The 27,512-nt window shown below is 37.7% G+C and overlaps 1 protein-coding gene across 1 annotated transcript; it reads left to right on the forward strand.

The window, feature by feature from the left end:
- eeig1a (estrogen-induced osteoclastogenesis regulator 1a) lies at positions 1-25,417 on the forward strand. Its single transcript, XM_033972305.2, has 12 exons — positions 1-108; positions 199-496; positions 13,810-13,930; positions 14,281-14,310; positions 16,642-16,758; positions 18,513-18,559; positions 21,284-21,441; positions 22,341-22,442; positions 22,566-22,767; positions 23,072-23,193; positions 23,278-23,347; positions 24,037-25,417. Exons 2-12 carry the CDS (start codon positions 354-356, stop codon positions 24,080-24,082), a joined length of 1,158 nt encoding a protein of 385 aa, XP_033828196.1. The 5' UTR covers positions 1-108; positions 199-353; the 3' UTR covers positions 24,083-25,417.
- The last annotated feature ends 2,095 nt before the right edge of the window (positions 25,418-27,512 follow it).

The following is a 27,512-nucleotide window of genomic DNA, read 5'->3' on the forward strand; positions in this document are numbered from 1 at the left end:
GCTTGAAAGTCACATTAACGGGAGAAAAAAGCGAAGTGTCGTTTCTCTGTCATTTTTTTGTTGTAGAAACGCGACAGACGAAGCTCACAACACGAGACATGAATCAAGGTAGGTCTAACCTCACTTTTAAACCAATTCCCCCCAAATTATTTAACTTTTAACTAGTTTATTCACCCACTTTTCACTTTGTTGTTACAGATTTTTGCGTCGGTTCGTCTCCAAAGAAGGACATCACTGGCATCAGCCGCGCAAAGAGCTAAACGTCCAAATTAACGAGTCGGATTTTTGGCATTTTTTACAGATATTTTTATCGGTTTGTAGCCTGATCGTCGCGGGATCTGGGTGTGAAAATCATGGCTTTCTTCGTGAAAAAGAAGAAGTTTAAGTTCCAGACCCATTTGACGCTGGAGGAGCTGAGCGCAGTGCCTTTTGTGAACGGAGTGTTGTTCTGCAAACTGCGGCTCCTGGATGGGGACTTTGTGGCCACTTCTACGAGGTAAAAACACGCATTACAACATGAAGTGAAGGAAAAAATCTCATTCTTAAAGCTCACTCAGTTGTCATTAAAGTGTTTCACTATTTTAAATGTGTATTCAGATTGTTTTGTGCCAATACAATGGGTTAAATTGATAAAATATGGAATTGTTAATGGAGAAACAAGAGGAAAAAGGCTAGTTGTAAGGGAAAAAGAACCTAAATAGTAAGGTGTTTGTAAAAAAAATGTCTATGTTAATGTGATCTTTTGTGAGTAATTCAGTGCATGCAAATAAATGCCATTAATCATTATAAACCCAATTTGTAGAAGCTTGGACAAACAGTACACAAGATAAATAGATACATACATACATACATAGATACATACACACATACATACATACATACATACATACATACATACATACATACATACATACATACATACATACATACATACATACATACATACATACTTTGATCGACTTTGTCAATATACTAAAAATAGTATTCTTAAGACTGCTGTTTTTAGTATAGTTAGTATTCCAATATTTTGTGACCAGTGTAATGCAATAAAATGTATGGATTCTAACATCATAACATTTGACAATCTAGTCTTGGCATTTTTGTTTTTTGAAGATCATTAGTATGTATGAGGGCTGTAATTGACTGAAGAAGATCTTGGTCAACTAAACACATTGAGCAGTTGACTAAAAAGCAGTTGTGCAAAAGCTGCATACTGAGAAGTACTAGTAAATGGCAGTTACATCAAACCTCCGGCTTACTTACTACATGCTTTTTCCTTCCTGCTCTTCTACTTACTAATCCTTTTTCTTAATAAAAATAATTATTCAGTTAATACTAAGGTAGGTTGAGACACCATTGACTGATTATTCGACAAAACTCGGTTTTGCCATTGGAAGTAGTAAAAGTGACTTTCGCCATTTTGCTTGAGTATAAAATTTAAATGTCTACTATATGATAACAAATGAATGTACTGTCTGACATTTATCAGTAATTTTGAAATCTGGCCTACATTTTAACAAGAATAAACAATTGATAGTGCATGTAAGACAAATAAAGATTAGCTAAATCACAATTGAGCAACTTCTAATTATTTTGCCAATATAGTCAGTGTCAGTGAGGAGATCAGGAGTCTAACCCACAACCTCCTTACTGAAGGGCAGGAGACAGACTAACCACTCTGCCATAGTCTGTTATAATTACAGCCTGTGAACTGTGTGTGTGGGCTGGCTTTGACGGTCCTTTCTCTCTCCTGTTGTTTTTGGCACATTGCTTTGAAGCAGTTTTGACATTGAAAACAGCACAAGTGCAGATAAAAAAAAAAAACATTGTCATTGTTTATCCAAATAAAAAGGTTATAAGTCAAACTATAATAAGGCACTTTTCAGAACAGCAAACATCTGCCTTTACTTAAAATGTCAATGTTTAAAGCAAATCCATTCATTTTGAAATAGAGATGTCAAGATTATAATAATATAATGGTATTGAAATTAAGTTTGAAATTTTAGTATTACAACAACACTAAGGAATAAGCGCGATATGCAATACTGTTTCCAATACTTTAAAGATAATTAAATGCACTCTTTCTTTTGAAAGAGAATGTGATTTTCAACATTAAATCATAATGTCATCCATCCATCAAATATCGTCCAGGTAGGTTCCATAGTGGTCAATGGGCATATACTAGTTTACGTGTTCCGATACAGCACAAGATCATTATAAAGCCATTCAGGAAAAGGTTCATTTCTCCCCTGTGAATGTTTTTAGTATCAATACCTGTTCAAATGAGTATCTGGTTTCGATAAGAGTTTTAGTATAGATTAGTATCTTATTTTCAATACTGTTGACAAACCTACAATACAAACTTAAAACTAAGTAAGACAGAATTTGGGAGAATTTGAGAATGCAGGATAGATAGGTTTAATAGCACTGTGGAACATTCCAAGCAAAGCATTAACATCTCCTTGGAGATGAGCAGGTGGCACACTCTTCCACTATTAATCCTAGCACTAAATTGAATATTGCGATGATGTGTGAAGTGAATAGCACGAGTAGTGAAGAAGCATTAGCAGTAGCAGCAGTAGTAGTAGTAGCTGTAGCAGTGAAAACATCTGAATGATAAATATAGTATCATTTTTAATCTGTACTTCTTGCCCCTCTTTTGTACTTTGATCAGTGAGGCCTCAGACATGTTTATTTTAACTACAGATAAAATGTTTGACTAATGTACTTATTTATTGTAGATAGAAAGGCTTTAATCATTGAGAAGAAAGTCAATGGGATTATGCAAGCTCTTCAGAAACAGATTGTGTGATAGGAGTTAAAATCACATCACGTACACTGTTACTTTGATGCTACAATACGCAGTACATGTGGGAGTAGTCTGGAGTTTTAGTTTTATAAAGAGTAAATATTTTGTGCAATATGCATCTCTAAACTTTTAATACAACTGCAAACTACACATTTAAGGAATCAAATTTAAAGGTACATAAAAGTACAGAATTTCCAAAAGAATTCGGCTCTAAACTGAATTCCCTACCCAAAGATTCATGTCAACTTTGCAGCAGCTAATTCTACTGCTACTACTAACTACAACTACTACTATAACTTCTGCTGCTACAACTACTTCAGCCTTCATTTTTGCTGCTACTCTTTTACTACTACTGTTGCCGGCTGCTAGTGCCGTAGTAGTTGTAGTCCAGTGGTGGTCCTGGGATGGTCATGGTCCAGTCCCCTGTTGATCTGTTACTGTTACATAACTCTTGAGATTCCGCTATCTTGGTCATGCGCCTCAGTGCAAACAGCCGCGCTCATAGTCGTTATGTCACTCACACAGACCAGGCCTTTGTCCTTCTCCCCACTACACGGAGGAAGGTCACATAGATGCGCTATTTTAGATATGCGACGAACTTATGCGACAATGATTTTTGATATCGTTAAAGACGCTGTACAAGATTTTCAGATTTATTATGAAAATTAAATCTTAAGTTAGACAGGTTAAAGTTTTGATCACTGAATCCATCTGCTCTTGTTGAAAAGCACAGAGTGTTCCTCTGCAGACAGTGGCTCCTCTGTCAGCCCTCATCATGCCTGTAAGGTTTAGATTATATCAGGGTCTACTCAAGGACAAGTGGAACATCAGAGCATAGTTGTACCTTAATAAACTACCTACAATGTAATTTATTAAATAAAATTTTAGTTGTGGTGACTATAGAAATAAAGGAAATTGAGAAAAAAAATCTAGTTGCTTTTTTACTGATTAGACTTTGGTAGGTTGGGGCTTAATTTTACTCAAACTGACTGGCTATAGTTTTTGTGTTTCTATAATTTGTCCTAAAAATAACTAAAAAAACTAACAACCTAAAAATATGGATTTTAATATTCAAATGTTGGTACTACATTAGTCACCTTTTGATTAATGACACACCTTAAACTTTAGTGGTACTGTGCAATTACGATTTTGAGTAAAGTCATACTTTATTATCTCATCTCTGAGTTCTGCATTTTTTATACAGAGCCAGTCTGATCACCCTGTCTGATCAGCACACCCTCAGTCACGTCTAACAAAACAAAAGTTTGGTTCAGGCCTGTTAAACAAAGGAACTCACTGGTTCACAATTCACAATGTTTTTTTAGTCCCCTGTCATATTTCTTTCCTTTCTTTTTTCCTTGTAAACGGTCATATTTACCATTACTAATCAGGGATATATATACACACATATATATACACACACATGTATATACATATATATATGTATATGTGTATATATACATGTGTGTATATATGTATGTGTATATGTATATATATATATAATGTGTATGTATGTATGTGCGTATGCGTATTCTGGATCCCAGGCAAATGAACTCCTCCTCCTCTCTCTGATCACGTTTTCTCTGTTTATGTAGAAACCCATTTAACAGAAGAGTGAGTCATTTTGGCCCTAGCTCCTCTTAAACACATGTTCCCCGTCTCCATCTGGCAGTGCTCACAGTTTATTCATCACAGCAGCTAAGTCTGGACTGGAACTAAAGCATATAGACAGCCAACAATAACCAGGGCAAAACCAAGGCTAAGCCTGGCATAGAGTAGGACTAAACCAGGGCTATAACAAAACTGGGCCAGGACTGAGCCAGGACTGAGCCAGGACTGAGCCAGGACTGAGCCAGGACTGAGCCAGGACTGAGCCAGGACTGAGCCAGGACTGAGCCAGGACTGAGCCAGGACTGAGCCAGGACTGAGCCAGGACTGAACCAGGACTGAACCAGGACTGAGCCAGGACTGAGCCAGGACTGAGCCAGGACTGAGCCAGGACTGAGCCAGGACTTTAGATTTATTGACTGATGCTAGTCTGTACCAAAAATTACTAAACTGGATTAAAACCAGGTCTAAACCAGGACATAACAAGGTCTAAACCAGGACATAACAAGGTCTAAACCAGGACATAGCAAGGTCTAAACTAGGACTTGTCCAGGTCCCAACTAGGTCTAAATTTAGACTAAACCAGCAACATCCACTTGTTAGGAATTTGAAACTCAATACTGTTTTCCAGTGCTTTAACAGAGTCCAAACAAGACAATAGATTTGGGTATCTTTTAATTATTCAGGGAGTGACAACAACCACACAAACTAATTATAACATAATGCTTTGTTTTAAAAGAATAGACTGGCTATTTGAAAATAGAAACCATCCACATGAGTGTGTTGAAGGTGAATCGACTAAAAACTCTGAGGAGCTAATTTGGATTACCACCACACATCAAGAGGTGGGAACGGTTTTGAGCTCTTAAGAAATCTAAGGTTGTTGAAGTTTAGTTCTGGTTTGAGCCCAGTTTTTAGTCCTGAGTTGGAGGGGGTATTAAATAAAATTTACTTTTTGGAGCTTTCTACCATGTTATTATGTTGTTCCATTGTCAAAAACATGTCTGAAGAGGTTTTAGATGTCATCCATGCATGTTTGAGTAATCTCTCGCAGGCCCTATTCAAACCCTCCTTGATACAAAACAATAGACTATACAACTGAAAAAAATGAATGCAAAATGCACACCAATAGTAATGCGATAGCACTCTGAAGTGTGTCTCAGAGCATTAGAAACAAAACTGAAACATATTATACATGTTAACATGTTGTTTTTGGCGATGGTGATCTAAATATGTTATGTTTTGGCAGATAATACCCATAAGTGCTATGCCCCCTCTTTGATGCCAAACTGTGGAACATTTCAGCCAAAGCAAATCCATTGAGAAAAGCAGGTGTCTGACCGTCCACTTTAAAAGTTACTTAGAACACTATGCTTCACGTTGAAACCCTTTTCTCACCCACATGTTACCAGATGTGCTCTAATGGACCACACCATTTGTTTATCTACAGTTGCTTTAATGTTCCCAAAGCTAATTCCGAGATCATTATGGCGATGCAAGGTGTTTTGAAGTGACCCGAGTGTGGATGACGTCACCTTTTGGTCTGAGCGTGGAGTGATTAAATCCCAAATTTTGGGAGGGTGGAGAGAGGAAGGAGGTGCAGATGAGCTCCAGCTGTTTCCTGTTTTCACACACTTCCAGACTTTGGGATTGCGTTGGTCTCCTCTGAATACTGTCGGCCTAAAGGAAAATCCCATAGCTGGGAAAATATAGGTTTGCGAGGTGTTTAGTAGGGCAGGAAGATATAGGTATATGAAAGAGAATATACCAATATAACTGGCATATAACTGACATATTATACCTAAGGATGCTTAATGGTGGCATTTATAATATTTGTACTTGTTTTGGGCTAATTCATTTGTAGCTTACCTCTTCCATAATTAGAGTTTTAGCCTCTGCAGAGCCCCCACAGTCAGTGATTAAGTCACTGAGATAGGACTGCAACATTAATTGCCATTGAATCAAAATCACAATTTGAATAGACACAATTGGCAAATTGCAAAAGGCTGCACCATAAATACTTCCATAAATAACAAAATATCCCACCATATTCACCATACAAACTACTAACCCCAAAGTTTAGATTTGTAACATGTTATGAAATGTGATTCTTGTATTTGTTTGTCAGTTCATATTTCAATTAGGGCCGTCTATTTTCTTCTGCTTATCTGGGGCCGGGTAGCATTTAAGCAGGGACTCCCAGACAGCCCTCACGCCAGACACTTCCTCCAGCTCCTCCGGTGGGTCCTCAAGGTGTTCCCTGGCAAGCCGAGAGTCCCTCCAGTGTGTCCAGGGTCTTACCCAGGACCTCCTCCCGGTGGGATATACATTCTGGAACACCTCCACAGGGAGGCGTTCAGGGTGCATCCGGAACAGATGCCCAAGCCACCTCAGCTGGCTCCTCTTGATGTTGAGGAGCAGCAACTCTACTCTGAGCTCCTCACCCTATCTCTAAGGAAGCACTCTGTCCACCCTGCAGAGGAAACTCATTTCAACCACTTCTATCCACGATCTTGTCTTTTCGGTCATTACCCAAAGCTCTTGACCACAGGTTAGGGACCGATAAATCGACAACTTTGCATTTTGACTCAGCTCCTTCTTCACCTCAACATTCCAATACAGTAACCACATCACGACAGGTGATGCACCTATCCTCCTGTCAATCTCACGCTCCATCCTTCCCTCTCTCATGCACATGACCCCAAGATATTTGAACTCCTCCACTAGAAGCGGGGTATTAGGTATTTTTTCCAAATTGTTCAGCCCTACACTGTAGGTTTTAGCTTTAGCAATTAACCATTGTCTCTGCCTGCCACCCCTCACAACTGAGAGGAAAATCAACTGCAGTGCACACACAGTTGGCTCTGTGCACAATGGTACCCGGTAGAGCAGTAATCACTGTCATTTCCGCTCCAATGATATCTCTATGGGCATTTTGCTGAGTCGCACTTAAAAAAAACCCCAAAACCCTTCACTGGAGGACCCATCAGTCTAAACCAGGTCTAAACCAGGTCTAAACCAGGTCTAAACCAGGTCTAAACCAGGTCTAAACCTGGTCTAAACCAGGTCTAAACCTGGTCTAAACCAGGTCTAAGCCCAGTTCCAAGCCTAATGCTTAACTAGGACTGACTGGTTAAGCATTAGGCTGGGAGCAGTGCGGTTTTCAACGGAACCACTTTGTGCCCATTCTCACTTCCTATTTGGATCTCAGAGGCTAGCGGGCTATCAGTGTCCATTTATATATACAGTCTATGGTTTTGACCAAAGGGCCTTTTTCACAGAAGTCTAACTCATAATCAAGTCTTAAGTGAATATGTTTTTCCTCCTATTGTGATTTTGGCTCCATGAACCAGAGTGACTCATTCCGTGTGGAAATGCTAGGAGCTTTGTTTGGAACCCAAATGACAACACAAGACATATTTATCCAAATAAGCCTGCTGCTGATGTTACTCAACTTCCAGAAAGATTCTTCTTTGTCTTTTTCCAATTTAGCCTTATTTTCTTCAATCAAGTTTGGATTTTGACATGGCTAAGTTAAAGCCATTACCATTCTGCAAAAAGCTGAATTTCATTTCACATAACCGAATTTCTAGTTTATAATATTACTTTCTGTTTGGACATGGTCAGCAAATATGATATATGTAGAAGTAATTAGTTCTGTTACCTTGCAACAATATTGTAATCGAGGGCCAAAGCTCGTATAATTTACACAATAGTGTTTATTTGCCAAGAAAAATAACTGACTACTACATGACTTCATCTTCAAATTTTTGAAATGAAGGGTTAAACTGTCAGAAAAATTAATTTCTTGCACATAAATTGTCCTTGTATTTTGGATGGAATTTTTGGTTTGTTTTTTGGTTGTGACATAGGTAGGGATATTCTGTTTTAGAAATCAACTTTACTTCCTGTATTTTTCTTCAGAACTTTTTCCCGCAAACCGCCGTTTAACTGAAGTAAAACTATGATAAATATTTACCAGCGGTACTGTCCCACCAAACCAAGTCATATTTTTAAAAAACATGAAAACCTCTCATATACACTTTAAACAATAACATTCACTTGCTGTATGGTTGGAGGCTCTTCCTGATGTCACTCTTTGGCCTTGTTTCCTGGCTCTGTCCTGCTCCTGTGTTTAAAACTTTCCTGTGCACAGTCCACTCATCATTTACCAAACTCATACGTCACTCAAGTCCCTCTGATGGTTACGGTGGGAATTATTACATGTGGAGTTACTAGAACTAATTATTGGTTGGCACACAAGATACTTTATTTTAAAAAGGGTGTATTACACTTCTAAATATGTGTTGGCAATTAATACCCATAGATCACCATGCTACATTTTACTGTTTTGAAAAAGCTAAATGCTATATTTGGATATAGATTTAAATTAAACTTTATTGTCAGATCCAGAATTAGTTTGTCAATGAAAAGGACGTCACACAGAGAGATTCACGCACAGGACAATTTAACAAAGACAGTATTCTGGTTATCATGGCATCATTCAGTTTATGGATTAAGCTCGTCATTTAGTTTAAGGATAGACTGATGTATGAAAGACTGTCTGTGCCTGACCTTTGCAAGCATGGCACACAGTACTTACGCCTGGATGGTAACATGTGTTTAGAAAATGGCTGGGGTCAGAGATGATGTTCTTGGCGTGTCGCATGGTGTTATTATGGTATGCAGTCTCAAAACAGTTCATCCAGGGATTGGCCCTCAATCTCAGTCAATTTTTTAATACCTTTTCTTTAAAACTTAGTGCAACACTGTAAAATAAATTTCACTCTCTAGGTTCTGACACTGCAACTAGTCTTCCATAGTTACTGTAATGTATATTGAAATAATATTTTATGCACATAAACCACTTTATAGTATTTTGTTTAGGATGTTTTGACCACATAAAAAATGATACAACTTCTTAAATTTTCCAGCTATATTTATCCAACCACACCAGAAAGCAGCCCCCATGTCAACCAAACACTGGAGGAATATGGGATGTTATGCTATCTGCTCTAGTTGAGAGGTTTTCTTGAAAAGGGAGAAATCCCTGGAAGCCCTCTTGACCTGAGCAGACACCGGAAAAGCTCTAAACTCCCGCAGACCCCAAACATAACACAGTCACTGGAAATAGGGGCCTCTTCTAAGAAAGACACGAGGCTCAGAGCGTGACCCACACATTACAACAAGACCAATGAACCAATGAAATACCTGGAGCTTTCTAAACAATCTGAACCTACAATTTAAAATTGAGATGGTCATTAAAGATTTCCAAATCAACTAGAAATCTGATACATATGTGAGTAATCATACTGGACATCCTTATCTCCAGAGCTAAAATACTTCCCACCTCACAATGCCATCCAGAAAAATATTTTTTTTAATGGCTGCACCACATTTTTGAATATTTAAAGTTAAAAAAATATCAATCTAAACTTGGTATACCCCAAGACCAGGGCAAATCAGGACAAAATTGAGAACATCATAACTGGAAAGTAAATTTCACATGAGGGCAGTGCAACTAACCAAATTTTAATACAGATTCAAGTCTTTCTAACCGTCAATGATCAGTTTTGATCAATGATCAGGTCTTTTTTTTAATGGGGATATAAACTACATTTTTTACACCAAATAGTAGCAAGTGTGTGTGTTGTTGATATTCAGGAAATTTATTGAACTGAACCTAACTATGTCCCCAGATACGAGATCAACATGTTAAATCGAATATAGCTCCTACTGGTAACAATTGTAATGCTGATTTATTCTTAAATACAAATTAAAATTAATTGGACGTGATGTCCAAGGTCCAATCAGAAAGTGGAAAGGTTGCCGAATGCTGAAATTGAGTTGGTTTAGACCTAAAAAGGGACTCACTCTAATCTGAATGGTCATCACCTAAACCACAGCACCTGCTGCTCATCATTAATCATTAATAAGAGTGGCTACATACCTTCCTTTTAATATTGGAAGCCAGTTTGTGTTTCTTTTTAGTGAGAAAATTATATTGAATGAATAATTGGGATTCATCAATATGAGGAAAAAAGTTTAAAGTAACAGTATGTAACTTTGTCTAGGTTAAACATCATCTGCATTATAAAATAGAAACAAACAGAAAGTTTAAAAAATGCTTTGGAACATTCTCCATGTATATATACGTTTTATCTCATACTGTGGAATATTACAATCAAAGGAATAATGTCCATGGAAACTAGCAGGTAGAGGCCCTTCTCTAGGCCAAATATGAGTCAGATTTGTGGAGATGCAAGCCCACTCAAAATAACGATGCATGTTTTTCTATGGTTTTCGGTGCAATAAATACTTTTCGGCAAAAAAGCAAAATCCCATGGCTTTGTTCTTTCACCCAGCTGTATTTTATATTATCATATTAACCGTGCACTGAGCAAAAAAAAATAAAAAAATTCTATTATGTTGTGCTGCCCTATTCCTGTTATTACACAACAGCCCAGCCTCACATTCACATTTGGGGGTGGTACTCTGCTGCTCTCGGGTTAAACAGTGTCTACGCCTTTATCTGCTGCTGCTCTGGACTGCATTGCTGAGTCCACTCCGGTTTGTTTAGGCCCATGGCAACAGCCCACTCTGCCGACCCACAATCAGAGGCCTGATCGTGGGTACAAAGAGTCTGACCGCCCCCCTGTCCTCAGCAGTGGGAGGGAGCAATAGCACTAACATTTGACAAAATACTCAGTTTATGGAATGAAAACAAGCATTTTAGAAGTCTTTGCACCATTAGAAAAACATGTAATGAAATAAGGCTGCTAGGATTGTAATTCATTCTAAATTTGAATGGTGGCAATAAGCAAGTTTCAAATGATTTAAATAATGGGATGTCCTCTGCAAACAATTAAATGTTTTTTTGTGTCTGTATTGGGCCTTACTAAAACCTGCTATGTCTAAACTATGTAGTTACACGATTATTCCATCTTTGTAGAAGTTTAACTGTTCAAATTTCAGCTTTCCCTCTTATCCCAATGCGCTTTGAGTTCAAAATGTGCACAATGAAATTATTGTTTAAGGTTGTTGGTTCAAATTCAAAGTGCATTTTACTAGTTAGACTACTAATTTCTTTAAAACATAACATAATTATAATTTGTATTATTTTGGTGAAGTTTATAATGTTACTTCCTGGTTGGACATGGGCAGCACATATGACATACGTAGAGGTAATTATAACTGTTACCTAGCAACCAGTATTTAAACAAGGGCCAAAACATATCTAAAATGCACAATAGTTTTGATTAGACTAATAAACATAAATGGCATTTTTTTTGTTAGATCAATGTTTAAACTTCCTTGGGTGTAAATTGGCTCTGCATTTTGGATGGACTCTTCTGTGTTGATGACATAGTTAAAGGTATTCCAATTAGAAGTCAGTGCTACTTCCCGTACTTTTGTACTTCTCAACTTCTCAAATCAAACTGCCACTTAACTGACTGTAAAACTCTGATAAATATTTAGCACAGGTACTATCTCACCAAACCAAGTCATAATTAGAAAAACATGAAGACCTGTCGTGTTCATTTTAACCTCATGAAAAACATTTTGGACATATATTTTTAATTGTGTGGGAAAGCATGTCTCTAAATATAAGTGCTCAAGCTGTAGATTTAATGAAAAGCTATTGGCATTCAGAGTAGTTTTAAATACGCATTTGAGCTTCAGTTTGAAGTACAACCTACATTTACACAGAGTAATTATGGACTCACTCTTCCCACGGAGCAAAGTTAAGTTTAGTCTATTTCAGTTAGTCTTTGGTTTACAGCATGTTATTCCAAATGATAGATCTGTTATGGTAGTGGATGCACTGCCATAACTACTTTTGCTGTCCCTTGCAGTCCACAGTGAATCCTCTGCTCCGTCTGACCGTCTCCTCTGCATCTTCTGCTCCATCTGACCCTCTCTTCTGTACCATATATTTACTGTTCCTCCTCTGTACCATATATACACGTGGACAAAATTGTTGGTACCCTTTGGTTAATGAAAGAAAAACTCACAATGGTCACAGAAATAACTTGAATCTGACAAAAGTAATAATAAATAAAAAATTCTATGAAATTTAACCAATGAAAGTCAGACATTGCTTTTCAACCATGCTTCAACAGAATTATTTAAAGAAATAAACTTGTGAAAAAGGCCTGGACAAAAATTATGGTACCCCTAGAAAAGACTGAAAATAATGTGACTAAAGGGACATGTTAATCCAAGGTGTGTCCACTAATTAGCATCACAGGTGTCTACAATCAGTCAGTGGGCCTATATATAGGGCTACAGTTTGTCACTGTGCTGTTTGGTGACATGGTGTGTACCACTCTCAACATGGACCTGAGGAAGCAAAGGAAAGAATTGTCTCAGGAGATTAGAAAGAAAATTACAGACAAGCTTGTTAATGGTAATGGTAAAGACTATAAGACAATAATGGAACATATTAAAATGCACTATAAAACTGAAAAATTGTCTATAATATTGCAATATTTCTTCTCTGGTTGATCATGAGAAAAATATCCTTGCCTACTTGTTGTGGCTATTGGTGTTCTCTCTATAAATGCCTTGGTACTTCCCTGTCTGATGTGGGACAGATACATTTAGTGCAGATAACGAGAGCTGTGTGCAGCATGTTTTTGGAATAATAATCAATAATAATAACCCTGAAGATTAGATCCAGCTCTGTCTATACTGTCTATTTCACATTTTAGTGTTGTGTGGGCATTACTCACTGTCCCTCACATTTGCTCATACTTGATATATTTGGCGGGTTCCTTCTGCCAATTCCTGGAAAAGTGTGACATAATGTTTGTTTTTTAGCAACAGGTTAGGGTGAAGTGATCTATTTAAAATCAGGATATAGACACTCCAGACCTGTCCTCCTCAGACCAGGCTAGACTCTTCCGCTGATACTTCAAGTCAAAATAAATCAAAACACAAGTCCTAAGTCTAAAAGGTCCTCTAGTGCTGATTAATCAATCTCATACATCCCATTTACTTTAAGAGGCATGGAGTTAATTGAAACATATTTAGTACATATACATTACATGTACATATACATAACACAATACATAACATTTAGTACATATATTGTACTAAAAGGGTTACTATAAGTTCCATTTTCCAAATTTTAATGTAGTAGTTTAGGTTTGAACAAAAGATAAAAAATTTCTTTGTTTTATTGTTTTTGCTAAAACAACAACAATAATAAAAGAAAAAAAAAATCTTTTTAACACATTACATTTAATATCTGTTTTTTTGTTGTTTTTTTTGTAAATCATGGATTGATATGTTATTTAATTATTTAATTATTATTATTTATTTATATATATATTTTTTTTACATTGTTTTTCAGTATTTCAACCTCTGTGTGTTTGCTGTGTTTTCAGGGAGGAAGTTCATGACCACTGTGTGCGCTGGAGGAAGAGGTTCACCTTTGTGTCTAAGATGAGCGCTAACCCCCAAACTGGAGTCCTGGATCCAGCAGTCTGCAGAGTTTCTGTCAGGAAGGTATGGACGAGGACCTAAACCAGGTCTACATCAGGACTAAAGCGGGACTAAAGTCAAGACTAAACCAGGACTATGCCAGTGCTGAGTTAAGACTAAATAAGGACTGAGTAGGGACTCAACTAGGTCAAAACCAGTAGAACAAAATGGACCGGGACTGGACCGGGATAACATTTACATGACTTTACATGACTGATCTTCACAGTGGTAGTTTGCAGTGCCGCTCCTCTGCATGCGTCCTGTGTATTTCTGAATCCTAAGTAAACCTTTTGCCCTCTGCCCTGTAATTTCCAGGACGGTAATAGAACAGTAATAATCCAGCGCTTCATAAGGTTTTCCTGTTTTTCTCACAGGAACTGAAGGGGGGCAAGACCTACTCCAAGGTAAGATCCTCTCTCTCTCTGAATCAGGGCTGTTGCAATTATTTGAGATATTTTTGGTATGGTTGTAATTTTTACCAATATGCTTTTCATTTTACTAAGTAAATTCAAGTATCACAATGTAGTATCTATTAAAGCATTACTACTTAACCATGTTGTAATGTGGCCTTCCCATCAAAATACATACCTGGAGTTGGAGTTCATAGATGTTTCAGTAATCCTACATATACCCTTAAATTGCTAACCCCTCACTGCTTTCTTCACCAAACTCATTCTGATCAGGGCAGAGCTCAAATTGCTATCAGTAATTTGACAATGATAGCTTTACGAGCCACCATTGTTTTAGCCTGATACAAATTACTTCACAATTCAGTGCTAGCATATGTAGTTGTGTGCCCGCTGCTGCCATTTTGTGTTTCCATGTTTTGTCCGTAGGAGGTTTTACAAATATACTCCATAAAATACATGTCCGAAGTTAGACTGTGCAGCACTATGGCACAAGTTCTCTCACTGAAAGCACTTGGGAAAAGGGTGAAAGTTTAAGCAAAAACTTCAGCCTAAGTGGGTGAAACGTCACACCCAGTTAGGTGGAGTGAGCAGAAAAACCAAACCTTCGCTAAATCCAGAAAACCACAGGCATCTTTCCTGTCCACAAATAAACAAAATCACAAATCAAATGATCAACTGACAGATTAATCTAGACCTCCCTAGTTTGGTCACTTCACCTTTAGCTTCTGCCCAAAACACAATACTATCCTTCTCTCAAAGGTCCAGGCTCCTTCTGTGGATAATACATACAAAAGGATCTTTTGAAAGGTGCTCCACAGATGTAAAACGGTTACAAAAAACAAAGAAACAAGACCTCTTTTTGGCATCTGCTTTGGCTTTAGTAACACTCTTTACAGATGCATAATTTTGAACCAGGAGTCAGGCGCAATGATGGATGAGTCCACCACAAATGCCTCTGGTTTTGTAAATATTAACATTTCCTGATAATCATCGGCAGCCTTCAGGACACTGCATTTTTAGACTTTATGCGGCTCAGGGCACCATCTCCAACCATCTACCATCACAATCACATCAGGCTTGGATTAGTTTAGCCATTCTTCTTACTTTTGGACATCACAGATCTAATCACATACTGCAATTAGGGCTATATTAAGAAATTCTTGGTTGAGTAAAGACATATCGCCAAAAAAGGGTATGCAGTAAAAGCTTTCAAAACTATTGCGTATCTATATGTAATTGCACCTGACTACACCTGTATGAGAGTTCATGCAAAAAAAAAAAAAAATTATCAAAAAAAGTACTAGTACACCATGCATTTAAGACATTAAGATTAAACTTGTGAATGATAAATTTTTAATTTTTTGTATATACCAAAAATACCAGATCTTCAGCTAACTCACCCAAAAGCTTCTGCTGTTGTCCCATGTAGACCTTTATAATCAATAAAATAATTATTAGTAGTCTAATACAAACTTTGTAGCAGCATGAGTTAGCGGTTCATTCCTATTTTTAGATAATTCCTTAATGACCGCTAGTATAGTGCGGCCTAGATGAATGATTTCCTCCAAGGACAATCGTTAAAATCCTAAAAAACATCCTGGCGCTATGCTAGCGCTAACTTTCCCGTTTGCTCCATGCCGGATTCGTTTCCTCATGTAGGTTTTCCGTTAGTCTAAATTTAAGCCAAACTTCCTGCGACCCCACACCTAAGAAAACACTTCCAGTTGAAGAAAGGGAAATGTGTTAATTTAAGACAACATTCACTACAAAGGTGTGCTCCTCTGGGACTGCTAACTGCTCCCTGACCCACTTCTACATGGCTAACTATAGGAAGAATTTTGTACTATTTATATTTTATTGTTATGGGAAAATTGTAGATCTATCAAAAGACTTGCTTGTATTAGCCAAGTTCATTTTTAATATATATATATATATATATATTAATAAATATAAATAAATAAATAAATAAATTATATATATATATATATATATATATATATATATATATATATATATATATATATATATATATATATATATATATAGTCTGAAGGATACAGTACTAGGGCTGCGAGATTCATTGCAATTAAATTGAAAGCATGGTTTGAATGGATGCAATTAGCAAATTGAAAAATATCTATTAAACCACTGAGTGACAGCTGCTTTTACAATGTACATGTACTGGGGCTAAACACATTTGCTCACCTACATAGAAAAAGTACCGTCACTTTAATAAATAAGTATGATATCAAACACATTTACATGCACTCTGAATACAATGTGTACAGAGTCAATATCTCTTTCCCATGTGTCCCCGTGCTGCAGCTGGGCTTTGCAGATTTGAACATGGCGGAGTTTGCTGGCTCTGGCTCCACTGTGCGCTGCTGTTTACTCGAGGGCTACGACACTAAGAACACCAGACAGGACAACTCCATCCTCAAGGTGAAAACAAATATGTCATAAATTGGAATTAACTATATGATTTCAGTTCAGATGCAGGCTATTCATTAGATACATTTATTTAGTCTTCTGATTCAGCTAATAGATTGCCTTAATGTGACATCACGACTAGCGATTAACCAATACGGGTTTTTTCTATGGCTGATGCTGATTGTTTAGAATCCACCTTTAAGGTCATTTTCACACTGCCACTTGTTAGGTTGCTCCAAGAGCAGTGCACTTGGGCCAGTGTGAACCCAACTGTTACACTCTGGAGCACGGTAAGTTAACAGATCCGAGAGCGTATGAAATAGGAAGTTTCGGAGTGGCTCCACCTGTACTTTGGAGCGGGAAGAGTGTGGTGTGGACACTGTGGCAGTAAAAGTGCTTGGAATTGAGCAAAAAAGCGCTCGGTTAACATATTTTTATGAATGGGCACTGCAGAGCTGCTGTTTAACACGTTCATGTGACGAGGCAATTTGGATCAACTTAATATCTTGGTCTTCAGAAGGAGACTAGTCTCCTTCTGCCTCTGTATATGCAGGTAAGCCTGGATCTAGCAGTGTGTCGTTCCAAAAGCTTTTCTTTCCCCTACCACTTTCACCTCCTCCACATACAGTTTTCCTTGGTATATTTAACCACAGGTGAAAGAAATTACCACTACTACAGGGGAAGCAAGTGTGTACGCGTATTCATAGGGGTCTGTCTACTTGAAGCACGTTGTCATAGAAATAAGTCCAACATCAGCTGATGGACCCTCATGTGGCTCATGGTGTGTGTTTGGGGTGAATGGTGAGCAGTGGATATGAACAAGGCTCACCCAAATGTAAAGTAAACAGAACTAAATGTAGTGTGCCCTGGGGTCAGTAGACGGAGCGCTCTAACATGTGTGAAAATGACCTAAGAGAACAGTGTTGTCATGTTTTGTGCTGTTATCTCTTAGCTTTAAGTGTATTTTTATGGCAGCAGGTCAGCCAAAATGAAATATTGGCACGTGCTAGAGATTTAACTCTACAGGGTGAAACATCAGCCCAATATATCTGATCTATAACTATGACATTGTAGAATTACTATAATGTCCAGCATAGGCCGATGTGTTGTTTTGGTCAATCTGCTGCCTAAAAAAATACACGCAAAGCTTTATTTTAACACTTCATTAACAAGGTACTGCTCTCTTAAAGGTTTTTGGTATAAAAGGGCTGTGGATCAGTTCAAATGTCGACAGAGCTTCTCGACTATCGGTTGCTCTGGATTCTAAACAATAGGTATCTGCTTTTGCCATGAATAAACACATATCGGTCGATGTCTACTCTCAGATTGCATATTTGTTAACCTGTTTATTATTAATATCTCTGTAATTATTTAGGCTATAGTCAAGTTGCATGAAACAAAAACTGTTTTTCTCTGTCAGCATAAATTAGCAAAAATGAAAATATTTTATAGCTTCAGAAAGCATTGCTGTTACTTAGCCTTAAGACGTGATTTCTGTCAGTTGAAAGGACTTAAAGCCATAAGATAAATACAGCAAGTTTGTAGAGCTAATCCAAAGCAAATAATGATATGCACTTTACTTATTTGTCCAACACAATAATATACATAAATCTGTAGGTAACACTTTTGGAAGATTTAGACTCGTCTCACTTCTAGTAATAGTAGTAGTTCATTAGCAGGAGTACTGGTGGCAGTGATATGACTTGCAGTATTAGTGCCAGTACCAGTTAGAAGAGCTTTGTGCTGATCAGAATGTGTTTTTACAGGTGATTATTGGCATGACGCTGCTTTCTGGAGACCCTTGTTTTAAAACGTAAGTACACCTTGTGTTTGTAACGGTAACATATTTTTGATCTACCTTCTCCTCTTTTATTAAAGACATATTGTGCTTTCGTCTTCTATGTAGTTATCTTTGACACCCGTGGATAATTGCATTATAATTTGGGGAAGGTTGGGCACAGAACACACAACAAAATTTGTAAGTTTAAGATTTTTATTGAACCCAAAATATATTCAATATTATCAATAACTTGGGCCAATAAAAGAGGTCAAAATAACATAATGTCACCTGAAGGAACAGAAGCTAACTTCCAACTTAATACATGACAAAACAGATGGACACATGGGGGACACACTAGGTGTGTTTAAAATGCCAAAATCTTCACCTGAATTGTCGGCTAGAGCAGACGACTGCAGAGGAGGAGAAGATGGCTGAAATCAGCTAGGACACTCCTCAAGCCCGAGATTGGCCAGGCAGCCTAAGATCACACAGGACAGAATGGAGGGACAGACCTCGTGTTCATTTTTTGTTGCAAGTGTTGCACTGAATAAAACTATGTAAAACTGAATGCAACGTCACATCACCAGAGCAACGAATCCAGAGCTCACTATAAAGTTTACATTCTTAGGCTTGGTCTGTGGTGAAAATGACTTTTAGTCATCAAGATTGTATAATAATCATATCAGTATTATGCAACACCTGGGGCTTTTCTGTCTGATTTTACTTATCTGTCATATAAACGTAAATAGATGAGGGATGAAGAAAGAGGAGGGAGGGCTCCTGAACTGCAGGACACGATGTTTTATCAAAACATATAGGATCCAATCAGCTGTCAGTCTGCCGTGCATGCGTTTGACAGCACTGCATTTCCCATCATACGTTTGGGCTTTGTAGTTCATTAAGGCTAGTACCGGTGCCTACATAGCTGTATCGTAGAGCATCATCTTAAACACACCTATTTAAACTGGCTGATTAGACCAGCTATAACAAAAAGGAGGCAATTAAGACTAAAAACCACACTGGACAGTAAAAACATAAATTGACTAGAGGGAATTAGTTATTATTTCGTATCAAATTATCAGAATGTATTAAATAAATGCAAATAATATTAACTGAACCCAACTCAAGCTAAACCTCCCCTCTAAGCTGCGTGGTTTGAGAGTGGAGCCTGGAGGTCACGCCCAGGGGTGGCTGATTGAAAGCTCTTTAGTGTGGGGCTGGAGCCAGCCCTCTCTGACATTTTAAATTGCAGTGTTTTAAAAGGAAAAAACATTGTTTGCAGAGCTGACTCCCACCTGCCCCTTTACTCTACATTGCCGTAAACGTTACCAAGTACAGAGCAGTGGACATCAATAGTGGGTAGGGGAAAACAGGGATTTTCCCCTTCTGCAATGCTGCCTTGAATGCAGGGGAATAAAGATGACTCAAACATGCATGAATCACTCTAAATACAACTTTAACAGGGTAAATGAGAAGGGGCCACAACTATAAGATCTCAAAATCTCTAAAAAGTAAATTTTACACAGTATGTCTCCTTTAAGTGTTGGTCTGTTTCTCATGTTCTTTGGGCTGTCCTGTTTTGACAAAAGGTTGCCATTTCCCTCTTGTTTGATTTGGTTTGCCTCCAGGTTTTTTACATCTGTCTGAATGTTTGACAGTTCATCAGACTGAAGCGATAACATTTTAGAACCAAATACCTCAGTAATCAGTGACTCACTCTCTCCTCCCGATCAGAGCCAAGCCAAACAGAATTCACTACTCCCAGTATGCCGAGCACTCTCCTCAGAGCAAGATGTTTTTTGGTTTGATTCTCCTATCATGTGGGGTTTATTTTGATAGAATTTGCATGTTCTCCCTGTGCTCAACAAGCTAATCCTCCAGCTAGGTAATCTTTACTATTGGTTGGAGAAATATTCGATTTATTTCAAAGTGTTTTGGACAGATTTTGAGAACTGTCAAATGTACCATGTAGAAAGAAAGAACTGTGTGGATTTTTAGGCTGAAATCTGAAAGGGTCGGGTACCTGGTTTTTAACAATGAGTGAGGAATATGTTTTAGTTTGAACTTTTATCCCTGCCCACTTCATCCTTTCTGCTGCTGTGATATTGAACCATGACACAGAAACAACTGTCTGAGATGGTATCATTGTAGTTGTTTGCATGTAGTTATACAATCTCCACCTACTTTTTTCACTTAAGCAATTTTGATGCTCTTGATAATGCACCATGACAGAGAATCAAATGTCTGGGATAGTGTCAGCCAGTTGTTTCCTATGATTCTTAGTTACAATGTGTATGATGGGATGAAAAAACGTGACTGTGTCAGCTGCATCTGTATTAGCTGATACGTAACTAAACACTGTAAAATGCATAGATTATATATTACAGTACACAGTTTTCACTTTCAGTTTAGTTAGGTCCTCCCTTCCGATAGATATAAGGCAGTGTCCACCAGTAATCTGACAAGAACAGAAGAAGTGGCTTGGATGAGCAGCAAAACGTCTTCACTCCTACAACTTTTTGTGCAGTTGACAGATTTTATTTCTTTTATTATGGATCAGATCTGGATGATTGAGGGATTACACAGATATTACAGTATACATTTTTCCTTATTTAGCAGCTTTTACCATATTATACATGTTGTAAAGAGCATTTATCTTGTCTAGAATACATTAAAATAAGGTGCAGACCCTTTTTTAATTCCTAGAGATTTTTTTTATTTATTTATCATTGTTGTAACAAAGTATTTTTGTCCCAGGGCTCCAAGTTCAGCCAAATCAATCACAGTTTCTGGTCGTGAGCCAGCCCTCCAGATGGATTGCAAAGGAGAGGGGACCACGGCCGAACCTCTGCCCAGCTCCGGAGGAGTGTCTCTAGGACGCAGTGCCAAACCTCGCCCCTCCATCATCAGCTCAGGTATTCAATCATCATATTAAAGATGCATGCATTTAAAGAGGGGTCTCTGTGTTTTTTTGTGATGTTATCAGCGGTTTAAACGTAATAAAATAATGAAAATAATAAAAAATACAGTCATACACAAAAATTTATCACTTGATATCTCAATTTGTTGTGTCTAGGAAGTGGCCAGGGGTCGCACAAACCACCCCTGGAGTTGAATTTTACTCTATTTCACCAAGTGAAAAAAGAGGCCCAAGGCCCAAATAAGCACAAACTACTCCTCCTTGTTTGCCTGGAAATTTTGCTCCTTTGGCTGTAATTTTCCACAGTATGGTATAACATTCCATGGAAAATTTTCTGAGGTTTTAACTTTCTATTTCCATGTAATCATGCAGGTAATGCACCATGTTCAGAAAGTTGCATAGTTGCTTAATGCATTACCATCTTTACTATAATCTGGCATATTTACACTGCAATTACAGATGTTTAGTCTATTTATTTATTTATTTATTTATTTATTTATTTGATAGGGACAATGCACATTAATGAACATCTGTTGTGAACAAATGTAAATATGCCGGATTATAGCTACAGAGCTAATTTACATCCGCAGTCCCCAGGCAGGTAAAGAGTACAACAAATACATCACATTAGTACAATATACAAGAGTTAAAAAGTAAGGAGTAAAAAAAAAAAAAAAAGGTAAGAAGGGAGGTCCATGTATTGATTAGTGATCACATGACTGATTTGATTTCAGCCAGAGTTTGAGTTGAGTTTTAAAAGTGGATAATGTGGAGTCAAATGCATTGTCCCTATAAAATTAATTAATCAATAAATGTTCCTTTAAAGACTTTGTCTGGCCTTATCTCACCCTTTGGTTTCTTTTTTTTTTTTATTGTAATGATTTATATTTCCAGGTCTTTTGGAGGAGTCCGAGTCAAACCCGAGTCAGCCTGAAGTTTTCCAGTCAGGTCACTCCCGAAACTCCAGCTACGCTAGCCAGCATAGCAAGATCTCAGGTATCTATTACATACTACATCTGCTCATATAGCCTTCTGTCAACAGTGCTAGTTTTACATGTGGTCATAGGAATCCAGAAAATAACCTATATTCATGTTGATTTGCCCATTTGTTGTTGCTAGGCTACAGCACAGAACACTCGTGCTCCTCCAGCCTGTCGGACCTAACCCACCGAAGGAACACCTCCACAGGGAGCAGTGCATCTGGGTTGGGCTTCAGCTCAGATCCCCCTGAAGTCTCTCCTCCAGAGCCTCCATCCTCCACACGACCAGACAAACCCCCCAGGCCCCCACGACCTGCCCTACCCCCAAACAGGCCTGCCAGGTGAGGCACAGAACATTCTGAGGCTACCATAGTTTAAAAACAATACATATCCTTAAAGCAGCCTTTTTAACTAGAAATACTAGTGTCAGGTTGATTCTAGATAAATGTACACGATGCACTAGCGGTGGAAGTTCAAGGTTTGGCTTAAACTCTACTCTCAGGTGGTTTAATGCCTTCCACATATGTGCACTGTGGTGTTGTGACGTCATCTCCCAGTCACTACCTTTTGCCCAAGTAATGTCTTGACCCTCTAACAAGCTTTAACAACAAGGAAGCATTTGACCGGGTAAATTTTGTGTTTCAGGAGGAAGCAGGACTCAGTGGAGAGCCATCCCTCTTGGGTCAACGACACTCGAATCGACGCGGACGACATCGTAGAGAAAATCGTGCAGAGCCAGAACTTTGCCGACCTCAACCACACTGAAGGTACACACGCTACCAATACTCTGTTCAGTATTTACAAAACTACTAAACACAAGACTAATGATGTTTTTGTTTTGCTTGTTTCAGACAGTAACCTGCGTTTGTTTGTGAGCAGAGATGGCACCACAGCTCTGAGCGGTATCAGGCTTGGGACCAGGTAAACAAACTACCAAGCAAACCGATGAGAGAAACTGTAATAACAAGTAGAATTTTTGGTGTGGACTTTTTTCAGCGCTGAGAGTTTCTTTTTTACATCTTAAGATATTGTAATTTAAAAGCCTACATTCTCTCCATTTTGGATTTTAGTATTTTTATGGGTTTGCCAAATAATTTGCCAAATAATATTTTATGTATATTTTCTTGCCTAAGTCAACTTTTGTTTCTGTTATGATTCTGTTAAATGCACTAAACCAAAACTAAAAGAATCAAGTTGGACTGAGTCATCATCAGACCAAAATGGGACCAAACCGGGTCTAACCCATGACAAAACAAAGCTGGACTGAGACCTCAACTGACTACTTAACAAAATCAGAACTAAACTGGGACTAAACTGGGACTAAACTGGGACTAAACTGGGACTAAACTGGGACTAAACTGGGACTAGAGCGGGACTAGAGCGGGACTAGAGCGGGACTAGAGCGGGACTAGAGCGGGACTAGAGCGGGACTAGAGCGGGACTAGAGCGGGACTAGAGCGGGACTAGAGCGGGACTAGAGCGGGACTAGAGCGGGACTAGAGCGGGACTAGAGCGGGACTAAACAATGACAGAAATACATTTGCATATAGTCTCATTCCATAGACTTTCAGTGGCACATTTCATTAATTTTCTGTATTTCTTTCTTTCAGAGTGTCTGCTGGAGGGTATGAACCAGTTGTGATTGAAACCCACTGAAGTCCTGTTCTAGTCCTGGTTTGATCGGGGTCGGTCCTGGAGCTCCAGCCGGTCTGCAGCTGTGAGGGGACCATCCAATTGTGCACTTTATTCAAACCTCATTCAGAAATGTACAACCACTACTACGTTTACTCAAGACACTAATTAGAGTTTATTTTAGTCACTGTTTTAAATGGACAGCAATCAAACCAAGCATGTTGTGTTTTCATTGCTGAAAATTAGTTATATGTTACACATTGCAAAAAGATTTAAAGTGCATAAGACAGGTTTTCATGTTTTTGTAATTACTTCATTTGGTGGGATAGAACCTGCATATATTTCTTATAGTTTCATATCGGTTAAGTGTCAGATTGTGGAAAAGGTTGAGAGGAAAAGTACAAAAATACAGAGTTTTAAAGCAGAAAAAAATCTTCCGCAATCCCAAGGTAGAGAACCAATTGTTTGGAGTATAGTTGGTAAGTAACAGTTATGGAATTACCTGTAAATATCATCGACATCTACATATGTCACAATTACTGCCCATGTCCAACCAGGACATACAATTATAAACTTGGCTAAAACTGTCTTATTAGTGAAAACAGATGACATTTTTAGCTAAGTCTAAAATAAAATTAGGTTAATTTAACTACGTTATTATTAAGTGAATAATCTAACCTGTCATATGCACTTTAAAATCAAGATTAAAGGTCCTATGGTTTTGTAGTTCTGTTTCTCCCTAAAAATCTATCCAGAGATGTTTGCTACATATTTGAGCAATCCAGACATGCTGCTGCATTTTTAAAGTCCATACATCATTACAACGATTATTCTTGATTATAATTAAGATTAATTACTTTTACTCCACTAAGAAGCTTAATAACTTTCAGGTTACAGGTGCACTATGTAACTTTTCTGGTTGAGGTCCCACTATTTGTTTGTCTCATGTATGTTTTTTCTTCACTTGGAATTTTCCTCAATGAGGCATTACTCACTCAAGAAAACATTTTTTGAAAATTTTTCAGGAGCCTGTGATCAATACGAGTCCTAGTTAGTCTTTGACAAAACAATGAGGGTGACTACCTGAAAAACTGTTTGCTAATTCCTACTAGCTTATGGCTGTAATGTTATTTGAGAAGGACTTGGTTAACAGCACAAAATCGGCTCCACCTTTCTAGCTGAGTCAGTTCTATGGTCAGATTGTGTGAAAATAAAGCTCAGATTAAAGTCTAATTTGAGTAACAGAGCTTCAGACACAGTAGTGTCTTTAGTTAGCATAACACCTCCAGGGAATGTTGATGACAGCAGCTGCAAAGTATCAATAGGACCTTTAATGTTGATATTCCTTTTTGTATCCATTTACATGAAAAAAAAATCCATACTCTCTGTAATCAGGGAATAAAACACTATGTGCCTTCTACTTCTCTATAATGACCCTGAAGTGCCCGTAGGTGGCACTGGTGACGGTGATCAGAGGAACTACGTTGATATGTTTATTTTTTTGGAAATGCCACTTGTCTTTATTGAGCAAATGAAGGAAGCTATGTGTATTTGTGTTTTTGAAATACTGAACTTTTCTAATCGCAGTCTGACCATCAGACTTTCCATTCTGTACAGAGAAAGTCTCTTTTATTTGGTTCCATAAAAGGTAATAATAATTTGGGTTATCTGAAGTAGGGGTGGGTGATATGCCAAAGTTTTCACAAATTTCTTAAAGCCAAGATTTCACAATTTCAGTTTTATCACTATTCGTGTTGCTTGGGATACAGAATACACACATGTTCAATACTTTAGTTAGTATCTTTTATAATGCTTCCAAGACGGAGGGATACCTTCTGAGAGGTTGCACTTCACTGTGATTGCTTAAATCCACCTGTCATTCCCTTAAAACATGATTGAGGCTGATCAATAGCAGGAGGGAGTGGGGAAAGTGTATGTCAATCAAGCAAGCACTAATTCAAAATTTGGCAAATTCACCAAAAGTACAGATTAACACGAGGAACAGATCATTTTTTTTTTTTTTTTAACAGTCATATCGCCCTCTCCTATTTCAAACAATTATGTACTGTCAACAGTTAGGAAGGAGGAACATACGTTTATTAAATTTAATTGGTAATGACACTATATATTTGACTTTAATCTAGTCTTTGAGCAGAACAAGCGCTCATATCATTCAGAACAGACTGTGTTCAACAACTGAACTGTAGCCATTTCTTAAACCAAAATGGACATATCACAATTCTCTCATAAGTTTACTGCTGTTGTTTTCTCTGTAAAGAATTCAGTGAGTAGGTCGGATGGCTGGTTAGACAACTAAATGAGCCTATTAAAGTTAAAGAAAACAATATTTTTCAGCGTTATAGTGATAGATGCAATAGTAAAGTAACACTAATATTAAACATTCACGTCTGTATAATGTCTTTACGCTGCCCCCTGGTGGAGCAGATGTCGGTTTACACTATTGGAAATGTGTTTTTGGTTTTATTTTGATCAACTCCCAGTAGTAATAGTCTAAAATGAGAAACTTGGCCATCTAAACTAGCAGGCTGGTTTTAGTATGGCCATCTTTTTCAAAAATGTGTCTTTGGTTAAAAGAAGGGAGAATTCAGAATTGATTAAGATCCTCCAGATATGAACCAAAATTCAAAATAGTTAGTTTCAAATAATACATTAATAATTAAACAGAATTATTCTCTGACAACTTTCCACACTATTTTAGTTTTTATCACCATTTCCCATCAGGCTAAAAATAAAATATAATAATTTTGCTACAGTATATTTCTAAGCCATACAGCCAACATCAATTAACAAGTGAATTTCACAACAAGGGGAAATTCATCATTTTACTAATTTATAATGACTCTGGGGGGTTTTTTTCTTCCTTTTTTTTTTTTTCTTTTAAATCACATTTTTGTCCGGCCTTCTCCCTTTCCATGTGGGGTTGAACCACTGTTGAATCTTTCTAAAGCAATAATATATGTGTTTTTGTTGATTGGTCTGAGATGTTATAAGCTAGTCTATGCACACTACATTTCTCAGTATAACTTAAACGAATAGGTCATGATAGAATTGTACTGTAAGAACTGTGGCTGCCAATAAACGGTGTCTAACCTCTAACAGTGGTCATTATTAAATCTCTATCGTGCAATGTCAAAGGAACTGGACTCCAACTCATCTTCTCATCCACATTCCACACTTTACTGTTTTTAAATGTCCTATATATCAATGTGCATTGGCTGATAAATATATTTAAAAATCTGAATACCAAGATACTAGAATTAACTGTTAATCTGTTTACCTGGGATGTAATTTGCTGTATTTTTATGATTATGGTTTGAACATAATTAGTGATTACGGTTGCTCAGTTGGTAGAGTTGGTTCTCTAATGTGAAGGTTGTGAATCCTGTTCCCTGGATAAACATTGGCAAAGCATGTCTTTGTTTTTCCTTTCATA

The sequence above is a fragment of the Periophthalmus magnuspinnatus genome, chromosome 9 (genome assembly GCF_009829125.3).
Source record: "Periophthalmus magnuspinnatus isolate fPerMag1 chromosome 9, fPerMag1.2.pri, whole genome shotgun sequence".
Taxonomy (NCBI): Eukaryota; Metazoa; Chordata; class Actinopteri; order Gobiiformes; family Gobiidae; genus Periophthalmus; species Periophthalmus magnuspinnatus.

What these genes read in the sequence shown, in the direction of transcription:
- eeig1a (XM_033972305.2), top strand. Translation starts at nt 354, where the DNA reads ATGGCTTTCTTCGTGAAAAAGAAGAAGTTTAAGTTCCAGACCCATTTG. An exon ending in CCCCTCCATCATCAGCTCAG is followed by an intron (nt 21,442 to 22,340) that starts GTATTCAATCAT and finishes TTATATTTCCAG; the next exon opens with GTCTTTTGGAGGAGTCCGAG. An exon ending in CGACCTCAACCACACTGAAG is followed by an intron (nt 23,194 to 23,277) that starts GTACACACGCTA and finishes TGCTTGTTTCAG; the next exon opens with ACAGTAACCTGCGTTTGTTT.